Consider the following 16999-nt stretch of genomic DNA (forward strand, 5'->3'; position numbering starts at 1 on the left):
ACTGCACACACATGCATGTTCCCTGCCCTCACATAACACCAGTGCCCCATACACAGGCCAAGTACATGCAGCCAGAGCTGACCAGTTGCTGCAGGAAGGTGCTGACACCTCCCAGCCCTTCCCAAAGGGTTCAGGAAGAAAGTTACTGCCTTTCACTGCAAAAAAAATAAATTACAATCTTTCTGTTCAGTAGCTATCAGCTCAAGTCTCTGCTTATAAGAGCTCAGAATGTGCTCATATTCTGACCTTATACCTGCTGCTTGGAAACACCTCTGTTCAGGTGACTCCAATAAAGCCACTGTGTTGACTTCATCAGCACAGCTTTGGAAGTACTACGGAGCTTGTCTCCGCCTCAAAGGCATCGAGGGAGCCCTGCACAGCACATTACAGAGTACACCAGGATTACTCAGAAGCTCATCAAGTGGAAGTGAATGGATCACACTGAAAAAGCTGCAGCACAGTGAGGGTTTCAGTCTCAGCCCCAGTTCAGCTCTGCTGCTGAGACTGGTTTCCTCGTGGAAAGGGGCAAAAAAGAATGCTAGCAAATCACAGCTCCTTAACCACAAATATCACAGCTACATTTTGCAAGTTAATCACTACTCATCTAAAACTCTCTGCACTTCTACATATCAGCTCCAAACAAGAATCCTAATTCAACAACAACCTTCCTTCGCATTTAAATAGCACAGCAAAGAAAAGAGCTGGAGCAGAAGAGTTTACTCAGAGTGGTTACTCCCCAGTCCAGGTACCCCTCAGCCTACTGAAAGATGTTCTACTCATCTGCAAGGAAAGCACACAGCAGTGTTAGAGTTATTTAGAACAAACGCAGCTGAATGATAGCGCACAGCACTTTCTGTCCCCAGCTGGAAGTGCTTCACAAACAAGTAACACAACAGGGCTGCTGCAAGCAAGGCTGCTCTTGCTCATTCAGTGTCTCCCAGGGCACGACAGAGCCATACAGAAGGAATGGGCTCACACAGCACCTGAGCAGGCAGGCTTCTGTCCAGTGGAAAATGAACAAAACGTGCAGAGGACTCGGAAGCACAAGGCTGAACCCCCTAACTGAAAAACAAGGTATGCTGTGCTAGTTCCATTTCCTTTATGGCTTCTCTGCCACTGCTATAAGGAAGGAAAGAAGAACCTGCTTCAGGATTAGGCAGAGATGTATTTCCACTGTCTGTCATGAAAGCCCTCTTCTGAAACATTCACATTAATATTAAGATAGTTGTAGCATAGATTCATCCTCAATTTAATGAGTCATAAGTTTAAAAAAAAAAAAAAGCATAGCACTCAGCAATTTTGCCTTGGCTCAGTTCTGCTTTATCTGTATGTCTGTTAAATCAAGAATTCCAGAAACATTTGATCCACATATGCAAAACATCCATTTGTCTGCTTCTTCTATGGCCAACGTATGTGAATGAGCCTTTGGACTTAAATGACAGAAATTTTTTAATCAGCCAATCCTTAGCCACAGTATTTATTAGCAGAAAAAAAGATGTTGTCAGTCTTTTCATTTCCTTATGTAATCATTTATTCAAGTATAAAATATTAATTTTTAAGCCACAGACCAAATCTACCCTTATTTCTGAAGAAAATGATTTCAAGAAGTACTTCATGGAAAGAATAATTTTCATCTGCATAGATTATGAGGTAGAAGGAAAAGTACCCTCATAAAAACACATTTACTAGTCAAACTCTCTTTCCTATATGATTAGTTACAAAGGAGGAATACTTCTTTTAATACGTTGGTTCAAAGGTTGTCAGGAGCAAACCTCTTTCTGGATGGCGTACAAAGTAGCTCTACTTCCATTTACATGGGATCCCTCACTGACCTCGAAATTGAGGTATGCTAAGAGCTTTTTAAGGGAGGAGGAACCCACACAGCTCACACAGATGTCATTTTTCTGACAATCAGCATGGAAAATAATGGCATTTAAGTCTTCAGCTCAGAGCTGACAGCAGCCCCAGGAAAGCTATCTCCCATCCAGCCAAGTTTTACCCTGGTTATGGAAATATCTCTTCAATCAAAGAGACAGATGCCACCCCAACCTCTCATGCACTACAAGGCCTGAGTATTCAAGGTAACCCTCCAAATCTGCCTCAAAGTTCCATGGGACTGCAATGCAGAGCAGAGGGCTGCCCTAAGTGCTATAATGCAAGTGCAGGCAGCTCTTGCACACGGCCATACCCATGTCCTGCTACGTCCCACCACTTACAGTACAGCAGTGACAGAGACATCAGCAGCATGGTGAGAAGATGCTGTCCCAAAGAGCTCCTAAGCAAAAACACTGTCTACAGACAAGCCAAAACCACACTTCCTTAGGAAGTGAATTTCTGGTCAGATCCTGGAGCACGTTCCTAAGAAGAGGATTCTGCAGGACTCTCAGGACACTTGCCCCTATCTCGTGAAGTTGCAGCTTTGGCCAGTGCACATCAGAGAGCCTCTCCACACTGCTGGCACACGTGTGAAGGTATCCAGCGCAGCACAAAGTCACAAGGCACAGCCTGTGAATCACAAGGGCTTACTTGCTCCATCTTAGGAAGTTTAATTATCCTGATGATGTTATCTTAATTAAATGGAGTTCATATTTAAGTCTGAAACATGAATATATTTTCAAAACTCTTGATGATAGCAAACCTGAAGAGACAGTGCAAGGAAAGGAAAACTACCAGAGAAAGTAGGGCTGGCTGGATATGACAAATGCAACTGTATTTCTGAATGCAGGCAATTACAGCCCAGGTGGCCCACTGTTCAGGGCCCTCTAGGTCAATCAGATTTCCAAAGGGGAAATGGGAGGGTCTAAAACAACACTACTTTGCTTAAAAGCAGATAACCAAGACATAAAAGCTAAAGAAAAAAAGTAACCTATTGAGTTGGAGGTTAGCAGACCATCTCTGAACAGTCCTGCTGTGCACATAATGATTTACACTTTCCAAGCAGAGGAAACGCTGTTGGTCTTGTAAAAATGTACAGCAATCCAGCAAGGTGCCACACGTGCAGGCCAGAAGCCAGTCTGAGTAAATAGGAAATGGTAACCTTCCCAAAAAAGGAAGAAAAATAGCTTAGCATTTAAGGAATTACTTCTTGTTTATTAAAGAGTGAGGGAAATTTCAGTTTTTCACTATGCTGTCCATGCTAAAGCCAAGAATTTCAGCTCCAGCCATTAATGAATAAGGATGATTGCTAAATGGAGACATCATCTCCACACCTGAGCAGTGACAGACACTTGGCACCCCAGTCCTCCATTTGACCCAATCCTAACAACAGCTGGGATCCTCCAGGATTCTGGATCACAAGCCAAAACTCTGGCGACATCTGGTAAAAAGAAACACAGAAGAAATGGCAGGAAGAACTGACAGTGCCTGGTGGTACTAAGCCCCATTATTCCTTTCTGATTCTGACAAAGCCTTACAAGCCCTGGTGACGCCAGGACGACTTCTCCCCTTGCAGTGATGGGAAGCACCAGGAACAGGGCTGTGCCCCTTGCTCTCCTGCTCACCCTATCTCACAGCGCTTCTCCTTCTGAGCCAGGAAGACTCCCATGTTCTCATCTGCTTGTCAGTAATACAGGCTGGGAGCATCACAAGGAAGCATGCTGCATCACTCCAAGTCAAACAGCAGGTTTCCCATCAGCTCTCGTGCTAACTTTGGCCATTTCTCTAAAACTTGAAGCTCAGGAATTTAGTAATTACTTCTGTTGGCCTTGGTTCTCTGATGAGCCTGAGATAGCAAGTTTTACTTCCAACCTGTGTCTGAAACAGTTACTAAAAAAAGAAATCTCTTATTAAAAAAAAAAAAAAAAAAGCCAGTGAAAACAATCACACTACTGCCTTTCTCCTTCTTGGAAAATTGACATACAGAAACTAACAGAAAAGCAGACTAGAATAAAGTCATGCTAGAAAACAAACAGGTTCATCTCCATGAGGGATAATGATGGTTCAGCAGTGTACACACAGGCACAGGTATGACTTGCATTCATTGATCCACATGCGCACACAAAGATGCCTGAAGTGAGTTCAGAACATAGAGCTATGGTCAAGTGAGTATTTTCAAAGTTACCTAGCTACTCCTGATGCTCAGTTTGGTGGGTAAGAAACCGCAGCTTTAGGACAGGCCCTTCCTGCCCTCTGGAATCAGGGACCTCCATTGCCCATTATTACTATCTCAGGTAACCAAGACCTGAGGACTTCCAAAAACCATTAGCAGTCACTGCTGTGAACACTGAAGGAATAAAGTGAGCCAAACGAAGCTTGTAAACAGGGAGCTCCTCATACCGTTAGCATGAGTCATTATTATTTTGTTTTCTTGTTATTCTCATCCAGTTAAAGTCATTATCTTCAATTAAGAAGGTTTTTTTTTCCTGGATATACAGCAACATTCAGACCATACTAGGTAACTCAAGGTTTGTAAAAAGCTAGGATGTATCTCTAGGAGCTTGCACTGGTTGGTTCCAAACTACCAACTTGTTGGACAAAACAGAAGCCGCTTGAGAAGGAGCAGCATAAGAGAGAAGAGGCAAGTCCCAGCACAATGGTGATCATTAATATGCTGTGGTTGTTGAGATCCCAAGAGGCCAAGTGTAGGAAATGCAGCTCAGCTTTAGATTCAAGACTGGTAGGAAAATTAAGCGATAGTTTAAAATATTTACATTCACATAGAGAAAATCAATTGTAAGACTGAGAACAAGTTCTGAGCAGACACTCCTGCAAATATTAATTTGGGATATTTCATTGTTATTGTCCTGTGTCATATCTCAGACACTGAGCTTTTGCCAATTCAAGGAACTGTTGCTTATTTCAGCTGACTCAAAAACAATTCTAATCTTCTTTACTCTCAAAACATTTGCAAGACAGAGTGGAAGACCACATTGCATTAAATCTTCATCATCCATTTTTAAATGCTGTTGGCAGTAAGTACCCCATTTGATCAAGCTGAGTGCATTAGTTGAGGGATAGGCTTCTGTTCACTAGTCTGACTGTTCTGACCCAAGTGATATCAATTGCTGCTGTCATCTGCAGACGTTGGAAGTGCTTTGCTGCTCAGCAAACCCTTGTGCTGACTGTTAACTGCTAACTTAACCACAGAGGCCTGAACAGGCCTTTAAGCATTGAAGTCTTCATGGAAATTGCATGGGGGAATCTATAACCAAGTCATCAGAAAGCATGTTCCAATTCCAGTTTAAAAAAAATCCAAAGTATGTGGGAAGACAAAGCTTTAATTGTTACACACTGAAATACAACATGAGTGCAGAAAGAGCTGGCTCAGGCTGGGGATACACCATGGTTTGACTTCACTCATTGTTTGTGGACAAACTTCATACAGGCCTCAGACCTGCCTGTACTAATGCAGAGACTCTTACAAATGGTCACTGCAGGAACTGTTCATATTTTTGTTCTCATCACTGGACCCTTTCAACACTAAAAAATTTAAGGTGATTTTAGGCAACGGTCTCAACTCTTCCCGTTTCCTCATCTCTCTGATCTTCCTGTCGCTGTGCATAAGCTCCTGAGATAACGCAAGCTCTGTCTAGAGCTTAGGGAACACAGCGTAAGCACTGATTCTGATCTTGTCTTGCAGGCAGTCACCATCCTGGCCATACCACAAAGCAGTCCTGGCTGTAACCCAGCCCTCCTGGAGCAGTTAGCATGGGGCTTTGCATTCCTACCCGCCTGTGGATGGGACAGACCCTATCATCAGCACTTTTCCCAGAGAGAAATCCAGTAAATCACAAAGCCTGCAAGACCACACAACAGGTGACCTCTCTGTTCTTCTTCCTATGCGAAAAAATATACAGCATTGCAACAAAGGAACGGAAGGAACAGAAATATGAGTTCTCCTTTTTAAAACGTCTCGTTTGCAACATGGAGGGAAGGTTGCTTTTTTGTTTGCTTGTTCTATTTAAATAAAGGGTACTTTTATTGGAGTGTAAGAAGAGAAAACACAGAAGAAACCTCAAGTCAAAAAAAAGGTAACATGATAAATCTGGCTTACCTCCCACAGATACAAAGCAAACTGTCATTAAATTACCCCTCTCTGCACAGGAATTGAAGTTGAGCCCAGTCTCTCTCCTTTTCTCACACAGGATTAGGTGCTAAGTTAGCCAGAAACAATCTGAAATAGCTCCAAAACTATTCCTTATATGGCAGATACTTTTGAAAGTCCCGTTCTGCCACTGATTTTGGCAGTTGTGAAGAGAATCTGTCCCATTTTTCCATATCATCTCTCTCCTCACAGTACACTGACTTTGAGGGGGTGCAGCTCTCCTGATGTCATCGCACAGCCTGGAAGCAAGATGTTATGCCAAGGCCTGAATCTCTACCATTTCTGCAGTTCCCCGACTATGATGATTTAAAGAAAAAACCCTCAGAAGCAGTCTAAAATTATAGAAACCATGACACAGTTCCAAACTGAATAAATATTAGAAGGAAAAAAAACAAGCAACTGACATCAAAACCTCACAGTAGAGAAATGTCTGTAGTGACACACTGCAGATTCAGCGTAGAAAAGAAAATAACAAAACTTCTGCTATCTTTAGTGCTGACTCACCAGATTCTGGCTGAGGGATCTGATATCCCTGAGGATGTTTGGGCTTTGGAGATGTCCCTAATGAATACACATTCCTCACTGTGCAAATACACTGCCTAGAACTGAGATAAAAATCCGTGCTCTTGAGTTGTGAAGAAGGTGGCTTATATCCTGCAGGGAGTGGAGGCAGTTATTAGGACAAGAGTGGGAAGTAACAAGCATGAAATGGGGCTTTTCCCTGCTGAGGGTAAGTGAGGTCATATCAAGTCTGAGCTGCAGAAAATGATGAATGTGTCTAACTTTCTCATATTCTGTCTTCCAGGACTGAAAGCCATTTTCTCCTATTTGCCTTAACCAGCCATAAAAGCACGTATCGGCAAATGAGCAGCCAGAGGCCTCAGTAAAAGAGGAAGCAGCTGGCGTGCAGCAAGGACACCTGCCCCTTGTGCAGCACTACCACAGGCCAGAGGCGTCAGGAGGCAACAGGGGCCTCATATGCTGCAAGGAAAAAATCTCATCTCAGGCTAGACAGAGAAGTGCAAAAGTATTCTGCAGGTACTGAAGAGTATTTAGCTAAAATGAAGCCACAGCCACAGAAATACCAGGAAAAAAAGAAGAAAACCAAAATAAGAGCTGAGCCCTCTTTAAAGGACATGCACACATACATGACACAATTACATGTATACACACACTCTGCCGTGCATGCTAAATACGACCCCAGAAGCAGCTTTCCATTCTCAGCCTTCATCACCCACAACAGACTAAATTCCTGAACTGTCAAGGCCAACTCATTGTCAAGGCTCATCCATTCAGCTAAGTTTTCTTGTTAAGCCTATTTGCCAAGAGGGCAACTGCTTTTGACTCAGACTCACTCTGATGAGTCCTACGCCAGAGAGATTCATTCCCACCCCTGTCAAAATTAGTTTGCCTCTCAAATTATGGAGTGAAGGTCACTTACCTAACTCTGGAACGGGATTAAACTCAGGATAAAAATAGGATGGCACCGCCTCTTTATTTATCAGCTACATTCAGATCAGTTTCATCCTTTGTGTCTTTTGCTACATTTCACTCTCAAAGTATATGATTACCAAGATAAAGCTTATTTAATCTTTCTGAAATACAGTTTATAAATAATACAAATGATCAAAATGAAGACTTTTGAAACAAAGTAATACAGAAATCTTGAATTTACTGCTACATGATTTATTCCTGCATCTGCTTAATAAACTATCCACATGTACGTGGTATAATTGTATTTCACCAGACAGCTCTCTGCATTCTGTATCCACAGAGCAATAGACCATGGAGCACAGACCATTATTTCAGTTTTGGAATCCAGTAAATAAGATGTAAATAAGAGTTTGACATTGCAGATATGTTTCTGTGAGGTGAAAGCAGAGAAAAAGCAAGTCACACACATGGGATTAGGAGCTACCACTGGCTGACACGAAATGGAAGCAGTGCCTGCCTCTCATTGCCGCAAGCAGGACCAATGCTTCCTACTCAGGCCCCTGCCTATCATGTCCATATGTTTCTTTTCTCGCAAAACTCCCCTTTTTCTATTTTTTGTTGGTATCACACAGGCAAAGCTTGTTCTCACAGAAAACAAAGTAATATTAGAAGTGTCAGAGCCCACGGCAAGAACTGATTTATCAGAACATCACAGTAGCCTCCACTGCCACAAAGCTGACTTGGGGATTCACCTACCCCGTCTGCTATACAAGCGCAAAACAGGGGTCAGCAAAAGCCAAAACTGAGGGGGAGAGAAGGGATGACATCGTCCTCATCTTGCAGTCTTTTACAGCTCTATGTTCTACTTGTAGACACATGACCTGAAGATGCGGGCTAGGGAAAGAAAAAAAAAAAGAAAAGAAAAAAGCAAACCTGAGAATTTCTCAATGCTCTTTTCTTCTCACTTTCAGGAACACCCCTAAGAAAGCACTAGATTCCTAACACTAGTTTCTACACTGGTGTTCTCACAGACATAGTGGCCTTCCAGGGACTGCTGCCCTCCAGCCAGGTCACAGTACTCCTGCCCTGCAGCCTCCAGGGGATGACCATACCCACACAACAGCACCTTTAGTAAGTGTTTCTACTCCACACAGCTCTGATAGAGATCCTCGAAGAGAGGCATTTGCAGACCATACTGTTTGCAAGCTGTCCAGGAAATGAGTCTTTCCTATAAAAGTGTTCCAACAACAAGCCAAGACATTCAGGATCTCTCCTACGCCATTTGATTTCTTGCAAATGCTATATTTATATTCTTACTCACATTGATCTGGATATCATGACCTCTCATTCTACAAATGCAGACACAGAAGCACTTGAATGTCAAGTGTTTTACGTATTTCCGCAGTGTTTCAAAAACAAGTCTCTGCTCATCCTTCACCATCCAGGTAAAAAAAGAGTCTTCCAGTCCCACACCACTATTTAGAAAAAAAATGTAACAAGGAACATGGCAAGTATTTCAATATTTTCTTTTTTAGTCCAAGTAATGGCCACAGATAGATAAAACCTAGGTTTTTGCAATCTAAGAGAATTTTTCTGCAGTTTGTAAAAACCACGCCATGAAAAATACCAATGTAAAAAGGAGGTGCTGAGCCTCCTTAATGTTTCCATGTATTTAACTATGGATGATAAGAACATCCCTAGGAAAACCTCATCCAGTAATGAAATCTGTAATGAAGAATGACCACCCAGAAGTAAAAGCAGTTATACACAGTTAATGAATTTATTCAGCCAGTCACTAAATCAAAACAGCAAACCAGACTCTCTTAATCATGCAGAGAAACAGTTTTCAGTGCTTCTTATATTGTACTTTGCTCAAGGCCTGTATTACCAATTGGTTATTTCTGCAATTCTTAACCACTTACAGAATAAAGTTATTTAAAATTTAAATGTCATTCAGTGATACTGCTTAAGAACATATTGTTCTTTCCAGGTTTCTAATTCTGAAGGAAATTAATATCGGATTTATTTTCTGGGTCAAAAAAAGACTGAATATTCAGTAAGTCAGCAAGTTATTACTGTACTATTAACTTCAGATTTCCAGAAAGGATCTCAACTCTTCCCTTTGAGGGTAGGAACTTGGTACAAACAGATCAGGCATTCAGAAAGCCATCACTGCCTGATGCTCACACGTTCCCTTTCCACCTGGGACAGGAGGGGCCCTTGGGTTATAGATGCCATCTTCAAAATTTGTCAAAGACACTTTGAAAGTTTTCACCTACTATTCAATATTACACTCAACAATGGACATTAAAAGTAACTCTGACAAAGCCCTCAGCAAGGGAATATTAAGAAACAGCTGCTTGACTGAAGGCCAAAGAACAATCAGATGTCTTTTTTCTTTCCGCTGTAAATGCCCCATAGCCCATCTCTTCTGCATTCCAGTAGCTCCCTCACCTATTTTGCACAAAAAAAGAAAAGAAATAAGAAGGAACATCCCTACACTTGCTCCACCAAACTTTTCAGAGGAGCTCTGTGCACTCTTCCCAGAAACACACTATCAATTTTAGATGGAAAAGGCAAAATCCATGACATAAAACTTCAGAAGTGTCACTGAAGGACAAAGCTGTCCAACGCTCCCTGGCCACCTCATTGCCATCACACTTCTTCATGCTGAAATCTTAGGGTTTTTTCTTTCTTTCTTTTTTTTTTTTTTTTAATTAAAAAAAAAGCTTTTTCCCTTTTGGATGCAACTTCTACGCACCTGTGACTTAAACCAGAACCAACTGAGCACAAAGTGCTGTGCTGATTCTCCAGGCCTTTTCTAACAGCAGGGTCTAGCTACTGCCATTTTCTAGTGCCAGCTTGGTAACAGAAAGTCACAAATTGCTCTTCCAGTTTCCACTTCCTGAAGGACAGCAGTCAGGAGAGACCCTACAAGGTGACTCTTAATCAAAAACCTGCCTCCAATTACAATTATTGCAGTTATGATTCCTGAGTGAACCTATTAATCAAAGTCTCTGCACATCAAGATCTTTAATCTGACATAAATCCTTTCAAGTCACCTCCAAACCTGGGAATAAAACCAATTTTCTTCCTCCCAAATAATTTCAACAATATCCAAAACCCTCCCTGCCTGCAACAAAACACGTGTGCTCTCATTCATAATTGATAGACCATTTCTGGGCCAAACTTGCAAAGCTTAGCTTCCACCTGTGCTGGCACTGCTGCAATCAAGTTGCAAGTCCACACTTAGTCACATTTATCACTGTTGCGTCAGCATTTACAAATTCAAATGTGAACCAAGATCTTGCCACATGCAGCCCTGAACAAACATAGGAGAAAATAAAAGGCATGTCTGCCCCAAGAAGCCCGGGAAGTACATCTAGAAGGCTCACAAACCCATCTGTACCTGAGCTTAAAATCATGTGGAGCAGGTACACTCTGGGGTGTGCAAATCCAAACATCAAGGGAGAAAAAACAGGCCTCAATGCAAACACAGCACCTCAGTGCTTCTTTAAAAATCTTGCCTGTGGTATTATTGACATGGATCGTGCACTGAAGACATATGTACAGAATTTGAAATAACTTTTTTCAGGTGTCTTAAAATAGAGCGTGAATCAACAGAACCAGCAAAGAAAACCAGAAGTTATGCATGCACAAGCAGCTTCACATATGCTGGACAAAGCCCTGAAAACTCATTAACTGAGATAAAATATAGAACAGATCCCTGAACAATGACTGCTAGTGTTGAGCAAGCCAATGCACTTGCTGCTGCAGTAGGGTTTGCCCTGTATGTTTTCTGACCCTAACAGTGGTCACCCCACCGCAACCAGCCTGCTCTGCAGGCACTAAGTTACACAATATGCAACTGTTTTCTGAATAACTTATGATCAGCAAATCCACCCACACTTGCCTCAGAGTTCACCACTAAATTTCCCAGCTTAGGCACAGCAAGAAGCATCAGTTACAAGGATCGCCTCAGGACACTGTGGTTTGGTACAGAGGACACAGTTGGCTACTCCTGTAGCCACACATTGCTGCTTGTCTGCCTTCTCAAACAAGTTGCCTCCTTGAGGCAATACACCTCAGAGTGACAGGCAACAACACAACGCCTTGAGAAGCAGCCGAGCCTGAAGGAAGAACATGGATGCATTTTGTATTTTCCTGCTAGCATATTAATTTTGCAGGTCTTCTCACACTCCCAGTATCACTTATCCCACACCATGGGCCCACAGCCACCCTCTTCCAACAGCTTGGAAAGGTCAGACTACAATTTTACTACTGATATACATGGGATAATATTGATGAAAAGCATCAAATCACTCCCCTTAACCCCCCAGAGAAGACTACATACCATAAGCAAATGATGGAGGCCTCACATTACCTAAACACCAGCACCTGGAATGAGATCTGCAAGATCGTGCTGTGGCCAGATGATCCAAAACTAAAACTCTACTTACACTGATCTGGAAAGAAAGAGACTGAAATTAGACTCAATCTGAAGATACACTGAGTGCTATCAAGAAAGGGCTGACTTCTCCACCAGATCTCCCACTGCTGTATTGACAGACAGTGCCCCTCAAGCTCCATATCCCCCAAATACACAGACGGTGAGGTGCCATGAAACCCACCACAAGTTGGATGGGCAGAAAGACAAAAGAACTAAACTAATATGCAATGCTACTGTTGAATTTTCTTTTGCAAAACAAGGTTAACAAAAAAAAAAGAATTGCTGTCCCCTTCAGATCAAAGGAAGATGCAGGACAGCAAAAGATCTCCCTTAGAAGCACATTACATGACACTAATTATGGAATGTGACTAAAAGCCTCCTCAAATTTTTAGTGTTCCTGAGACATTCTCCACTGTTTTGATCCCACTGGAATTTGTACTTTTGAAACTAATCTCAAATAACCATCAAAAAGCCACTTGATAGCTGAGGCATGCAGTGTTTATTTGCAGTACAAAAACAGATCTCGACTGTAGGAAAACGCAGCAAGTAGATACACATATTATTAAGCTGTTTAATCACTTTTTGATACTAAAAGATAATACAGAACTTGCCATTTTTTTTAAAAAAGGCATCTTAAAAAAAAAGGCATTGAGGTCAGACAGGGCTTAAAATTTTTCTGCCAGCGATCAATATCTAATATGGCTTCCTTATCAAAGTGATATTATCCATGAAATTTTAAGAACTATCAGAACACTGCTGAACAGTGCTTCTTCACAGCCCTCACCAGACAGGTCTGAATATTAAAAACATCTTGCAAGGATGGGAGATGATGGTAAGGGAAAAATTTAAGGGCATGCCACCCTAAATCATACAGCCACACCAGTGAGGACACAGTGTAAGGCAGGAATAGATACACGAGAACCAGTGCAGGCCTGTACATTCACAGAGCAGTAAGTAGCCTCTGGAGGGCTATCTGCTCAGTTCCGAAGCAGGAGAGTTGGGCAGCCCAGCACACCTCACCAGGGCTCACTGGTTCCTGGAGACAGCTTCAGCAACAGCCAGAGCATCCTGGAACTGTACTTTGTTATGAGAAGTGACACCCTGATAGAGAATGAGCTGCAGGAAGCACTGGAGATCTCATTTTTATTTTTATTTTTATTTTTTTCATTTTATTTTTTTCTGAGGAGAAAATCAATCTTTAGGATCAAGCCTAACTCTGGTATTTCTGCTGTTTATGTGGAATCAACATGCTCTGCTTGATGCCTAGAGCTTCCAGGGACTCTTCCATGCCGCTAATTACTAATGAAATAGTTTGTCAGTGTATATAAGCTAACAAAAAGTGCTTTCATCTGCACTGAATTGCAATTTCAGAAAAAAATGAGTATGGAAATGCAATAGATTATACTGTAGACTCACACTGCTCTGTTACACAAGAACTACTGGGCAATCAGATCCTTTGCACGCTTCTTTGAAATTACCCAAAGGTACAGAGTAAAGCAGTTCCTCATCTCTGACACTGCAGGAGGACTCTGGAACTCATGCTAAGTGGTAATGAAACAAATTAAAAAAAACAACACATAAGAAGAGCTAGTAGAGAAAAGCAGAAACTGCTTGTCACATGGCCAGCACCACAACACAATGTTTCCAACAGTAATAAGACCAATTCTAAGGGGTGGGTTCAGAACACCCAGCTCTCTAGCCTGCTCTGCTTCCATGAATCCCTAAGCAAAATAATTCTAATATTTTACCACTAAAATAAAATGAGGAGCTTTTCCTGAGATTGCTTCACAACAGAAGAATTCTAACACTGATCATGTGACAGCATCAAATCTCATTTTCCCCTCATCACAGAGCTGCTAGTCTGGAGCAAAAAATCCCCAGAAGTGAAGGGGAAAACTATTCATTTATCAGTTTGCACTGCCACGTCCCCTGACCTATTTTATTACTAAAAATAGTCCCTCTTAGGTCATTGCTGCAAATTGAATTCTGCTGCTTCATTGCCCACTGCAATCTCATGGAACTGCATGCTGCCTACACACAAAACACTAAGTAGGTTGACTTATTCACTGCCAAAGATGCAGCCAGTCTTCTCATTTTGACAGAAAGAAACAAATCATTTTCCATGTTAAGTGAAGTATGTTTCTCTGCAATGCAGTTTAAGCCCAAATCCAATTATTTATACTGCAATTTGAATACAAACATAACTGCTTGGTGCAGCTTCCCTTTTGTTCATGTTTGCAATATGTTCTCCAGTAGCCTATTTTGCAAAATATGTTTTCAAAGGTATTCATTTTTTTTTTTTTTTTTTTTTTTAAATCAGCAATGGAATAGCAGCCCTAATGATATTTATTGACAAAAAAAAAAAAAAAAAAAACAACCAGAAAAAAAACAGCAGGAACAACAGCCAAGTCTCTCTCATTAAGTCCTTTCATTACGACAAGTCTAGGAAAGCATGAGACAAGAGGCAGTAAGTCAGAATGTTCCAAGTTCAACACATCTTCTTTCTAAAGACTGCCTTTATTTGTAACACTGCATTTGTAATTGTCAATCCAAAGCACCTAACGATTATCACAACACAAAGAAAGCTGGTAAATTCGGACCCAACAAACACAGTGCTATTTAAAAGAGGGAGAAGGAAGAAAGCATGAATTTAACAAAGCAAGAACTTACTACAGGATCCTGAAGCAGAAGACTGAGGTAGGTATTACTAACCACTTTATGCATAATGCTAAATAAATACATAGAATACACTATGCCCTTGCTACGTTATTTGACATCGACAGAATGTGACTAACATTAGCAATATGACTTACAGCCCCTGGGCTATTATCATATCTTCATTTCTCCAATAGCTTCTTGATTATAAACAAACACAGCCCCCCTACCACCCAAAAAAAAAAACACAAAAGATCAAAGACAACAGATGCACTTCATGTCAGTTTTCTGCTTAAACCACAGCAAATTCTGGTGGGAACCACAGATGCACACAGAGCAGAACCACTGAAACAATGTGCGGCCTCATTAAACTAACTTCCTTGTTATGTGGTTACTAAAACAAGTTTCTCACTTCCGTCTCTACTAATGCTGCCCAGATCTGTCAATCTGGGCTTTTATGACTGAGAAATTCCCTTGTTTTCAGGGGACAAAACTCTTGGTTCTGCATGAGGTTCTGCTGGTGCCATTTACTGAGATGCCAAGGGCACAGTGGGTCAAAACTTGTGCTTGACATTCATATCCTCCCCACCTGATAACGATGAGCTGAAATGCACATTGCCTGTTACTACAAGGAGAAGTACACAGCCTCTTATCAAAGGTATCTCAGTTCTGCTCAGAGATGCGAGAAGGCACCAGTCCTGTCAGCCAAGGTACAACTTCTCACTCACTTCACAGAATACTCACTGCAGTGCCACCTGTACATGCATCTCCAATAACCACGTGCTCCAGATTTTTTTTTTATCATGGGATAAAACTATATTCATTTCTGACTACTAGGTTAAGATGCAGTTACTCTGTTTATACATGGTCGTTCAAAATGCATTACTCACTTCAGCAGCATCAAGTCACAGAGCACAGGCCTGTCTAGCATGAGAACAGTTGTTCTTAAACTTTTTTTTCCCCAACAGAATGAAAGAGAGAGGGATGTTAAGTTACTTACAGAATCAAGACAGGGAGTCCTCATTACTTTTAATGAGAATAAGCATGTTTCGCAGCTTTAGCTAGCGGAAATAATGACTCCTCTCAACATGATGTTCCATCAGACCTTTAGCTCCTCTGAGATGCCACAGCATTACTTGCCTTTGTATTTGTTATGAAAACAAAAAAGAGTTAAGTTGGAGCACTTTTAATGCAGTCAACCCGCTTGAAAGATACATTACTTCATTCTCTGAATTTTCCCTGTAATGTCTCTGTTGTATAGCAACTTCCTCTATTAGAAATTCCATTTATAGGAACAAGATATTCTCAGAGATACTATCAAAATACTCTGAGGTCATGTGAGATTGTGTAACATGCCAGATGACTAACAAGATTATCAGATAAATTAGGATCAGCACAACAATTAACAATCATACTTGAGCAACAATGCTCAGTGCAGATGAAAATCAGCCATTTGCAGTTTTTCCACGACGGCAGTACATAGCCAAGAGACTATTTGCCTAAGTATTTAACTACCTAATTAATCATACAATCAGCAGCTTGGAAGTATCCAAGCCTTCTTGATCATGGTTAATGTCATATTCCACAAGTCAGAATATAAATTTGCAAACCCTTTGCTTGCAAAAAGAAAAAAAAACCACATCAAAATATAGGTCATGAAGCTCAAAGGTCTTCCGAGACCTACCCGTACTTGGATTATTAAAATGAAATCCGTTCAGCTTTCCAAGTACCTGAATATATTAAAACATATTTAATAGTGCTATGGAAGCACATATCCATCAACTTTACAAAGTTTTGTGGGGGAAGAATAGGAAACATGTAAACTATTTTGTGCTAAAGATCAAAAACAACATGAAACTAAGGCTTTTCAAAATCTAATTCAGCACATAACTCTGCAGTTTATTATTAAAAACTTCAACCAGCTCATCATTCAGGTTGGGTTCTGCATGTCACTCTCTTCTGACTGCGGGGAGTTCCAAAAATCAAGTCTTTTGTGTTTCAGCATCCAAGAAAATGTAGGACTGTTACCAACCATCTGTTAAGCCCACACCACTCAGAGGTACTAATTAAATTAACTGCCAAATCTTAACTTTTATCACAGTGAATTATAGAGAAATACTGGCACAAAGACAAAAAAAAAACATTCTTGGAACCTGAACAAGCACTCAAGGTAAGTGAAGCAACACATGAGTATTTTAACACCTGCATCTCATTGTGCCTTCCATCCTTGGTCACTTTTGCAAGTGGTAGACTCCTAAGCTCACCAGTTCCAAAGCCCACGTAAAACCAAGCACAGGTCACTGCATCACTGTAGGGTTCTGCATTGATCTTGCATTTTGAGCTGGGAAGTCAGTTCTAAAAAAAATCAGTTGGGGTTGAGCTGAACATGGAGATGCTCCTCGTGGCCAAGAAGTCAT

The 16999-nt window shown here is 41.2% G+C and overlaps 1 protein-coding gene across 11 annotated transcripts in view; it reads right to left on the reverse strand.

Moving 5' to 3' along the window:
• Nucleotides 1-16999, reverse strand: part of SERGEF (secretion regulating guanine nucleotide exchange factor) — a 136748-nt gene that overhangs the window by 32540 nt on the left and 87209 nt on the right. Inside the window, exon 11 of one of the 11 annotated variants that reach the window (XM_048948451.1) lies at nt 11832-11943. The exons of 9 other annotated variants lie outside the window; for them this stretch is intronic. In XM_048948451.1, the coding sequence (XP_048804408.1) occupies nt 11930-11943 (14 nt within the window). In that variant the 3' untranslated portion in view covers nt 11832-11929. Of the gene's footprint in view, nt 1-11831; nt 11944-16999 lie in introns of those variants that run through there. One more of the 11 variants, XM_048948449.1, reaches the window with a different exon arrangement.

This window comes from Lagopus muta, chromosome 6, assembly GCF_023343835.1.
Source record: "Lagopus muta isolate bLagMut1 chromosome 6, bLagMut1 primary, whole genome shotgun sequence".
In the NCBI taxonomy this organism is placed as follows: Eukaryota; Metazoa; Chordata; class Aves; order Galliformes; family Phasianidae; genus Lagopus; species Lagopus muta.